At 56.0% G+C, this 2,324-nt stretch overlaps 1 protein-coding gene across 1 annotated transcript in view; it reads right to left on the reverse strand.

Annotated features, from left to right (window-relative positions):
• The window catches only part of TFAP2E (transcription factor AP-2 epsilon), a gene marked incomplete at its 5' end in the record, with an annotated part of 7,259 nt that extends 4,941 nt beyond the window's left edge, over positions 1–2,318 (reverse strand). Inside the window, one exon of the mRNA XM_035890928.1 lies at positions 2,129–2,318. Coding sequence (XP_035746821.1) covers positions 2,129–2,318 — 190 coding nt within the window. The remainder of the gene's footprint in view (positions 1–2,128) is intronic.
• Positions 2,319–2,324: the final 6 nt, after the last annotated feature.

Raw genomic sequence — 2,324 nt, forward strand, 5'->3', positions numbered from 1 at the left:
CTGCCTAAAACCCGGGGGGTGCTGAGATGGCCGAGAGCCCTGTTAGCCAGTATGCGCCCACAGGAACCAGTGGAAAGAGTTTCTTTGACTTCAGCTTTGGGATAAGCCCCACAACAAGCCACAGCCCTAAACTTTCATCATCCCTGGCTTAAAGAAAGCTTGAGAAGATCCAACCCAATTAATCCAGCGCAGACTTCCTTTTACTTAATGGGCCAAAGCCAGTTAGCACACGGGGTGAGACGGGCAATGGCGACTGCAGCGTCGCACCGGGCCGGTGGCGTCGCACCCGGGGTGAAATGGGCACGGTTTGCCCATACGTCACGCCGGTGCGAAACGCTCTTAGACGCGATAAAGGTTTATAGGTGAAAACTGCGGCTGAAACTCATGCCAAATCTCTTTGGCTTTTATGTTCTGAAATTAAGAACCAATTTAGCTCTGGAAAAAAAAGCAGGTTTTGAAAGAATCCAGACTGCAAACGCCATCGCTCCAGATCACCTCAGCCCCGGCGTTCCCTGGGGTCCCTCGGCAATGGCTGCTCCACAACGCGCATTCAGATGGTTCCTGCGAGTAACGCAGCAATGAACACCAGGGCGAGATGTGGGGTTTATAAAGGAAATACCCATGCCCAAAATGAAACAGAAAACCCGAAAATTAATTGGGGGGGGGGGGGGTGTGTGTGTTTACCTAGACTGGCCCTATTAGGGGGTGCTTACAATCAGCATATTGTAAATGCAGCCCAACGACTTGTTAGCGTGGCAATAAAAAAGCAGCACATGTTACATAAAACCGGCTCGTGTTTTAAGGCTAAACGATGAGCGGGAAGGAGGGAAGGTCCATTGAGTTTCCTCTCAGCATGAAACTTGGACACCGCCGGGGGACTGAAGGGCAAGATGCACCGGTGCCCTGCTGGAGTCAGCCGCTGCGGTGCTGGCGTTTGCCACGGCTGTAGCTGGGCGAGGGATGTTCAGGGAAGAAAAAATATCGCCTGCGACGGAGGAAACCGGAGCTGCTTCCGGGAAGCAGCAACTTCAAAGCTTTCTTCCGCAGCCCCAGAACGGGTTATATTTGTCTCTAGGGGACACCCTTAAAATAACAAGTCAGAGCAAGTTCCACAAATATCCAGGCGTTACTGCCAAGGCGTGCGTCACGTCAGGTCCGGGTACCCAGCGGGTGTGGGCTCTGCTGCAGCAAGGGCCACCCCAAAACCAGGCACCCCTGGCGAGCTGGCGTTGCTTGTAGCGTCCAACACTTGGTCTGTCCACGAAGAGCTCTGCGTAATTCATACCCTCGCATACTTGTGCATGCCTGAAATCATGCGGTGGCGTGCATTCAAGCCGCATGCGTGGCTGGGGACCGGCGTACGCACGAGGGGCAGAGCAGCCATGCGGGAGAGAGGGGAACCCTGCCTCACCACCCACCTCCGCGAAACGGCGTCTGGGGAGGAGGAAAACCCAGCCGGCACCAGTGTGAGCTAACACCGGAGCCTCTGGGAAACCGGGCTGGAGAGGGGTCCGGTCCGCTCCGGCTCCGGCGCGCACCGGCGTGGGGGCAGGGGCAGGGCAGGGCGGTGGGAAGGCACGGGGGGATGCCGATGCGCAGCAGGGACATGACATGGAGACACCACCAACACTTTTGAAGCACGTACTGGCATTTTTAGGAATGATGCTACTAAACAAATCCCCTGGAGAGCTGTAACCCGGAGCCTACTGCTGCGGAGGTGAATGCCCAGGGCAGCCTGGTGAGCCCTGCTCCGTGCCACAAGCAAACCGTGCAGGCACCGGCACCGGACACCCGTCACAGAACGTGAACATTGGCTTTGCTCTTCTGCCTCCAGGCCTCAGCCGAGGCCAGAGCCCCGTCACCTTTGGCACGTGCATGCATGGGACAGGGCTGCCCGTGTCGCCGGGAGCTTGCACCCTCAGCAGCGGGGCCCGCGGGGTGCCAAGGGAGACACAGAAGGGGTGGCTGGCCCGGCGTCACGCAGGGGTTAGCGGCAGCGCTGGAAGCTGAGCCGGTCTCTTGAGTCCTGTAACAGTGCTTCAGCCATTAGACAACGTTGCCTCAACACAACAAGAATAAACATAGCCACATTTGCCATTAATTATTAATGATTGTTATTTGGCCTCACCTGCTGCTGTTTGCCTGGTCTGATCTGCAGCTTGTTTGCCCATAAACATGCTGCAGGAGGGAGACAAGCTACCATTAAAGCCTGACAGCTTTGTTTCCTTGGCTTTTGGGGAACCAAAATTGTCTCTTGTCATCTGAGTAAACCAAAAGTCCCCCTCGATCTTCAGTTGCTGCTTTCCTGTTCTCGCAAGCAGCAG

Source organism: Egretta garzetta, unplaced genomic scaffold (genome assembly GCF_000687185.1).
Source record: "Egretta garzetta isolate BGI_Z169 unplaced genomic scaffold, ASM68718v1 scaffold443, whole genome shotgun sequence".
Classification (NCBI taxonomy): domain Eukaryota; kingdom Metazoa; phylum Chordata; class Aves; order Pelecaniformes; family Ardeidae; genus Egretta; species Egretta garzetta.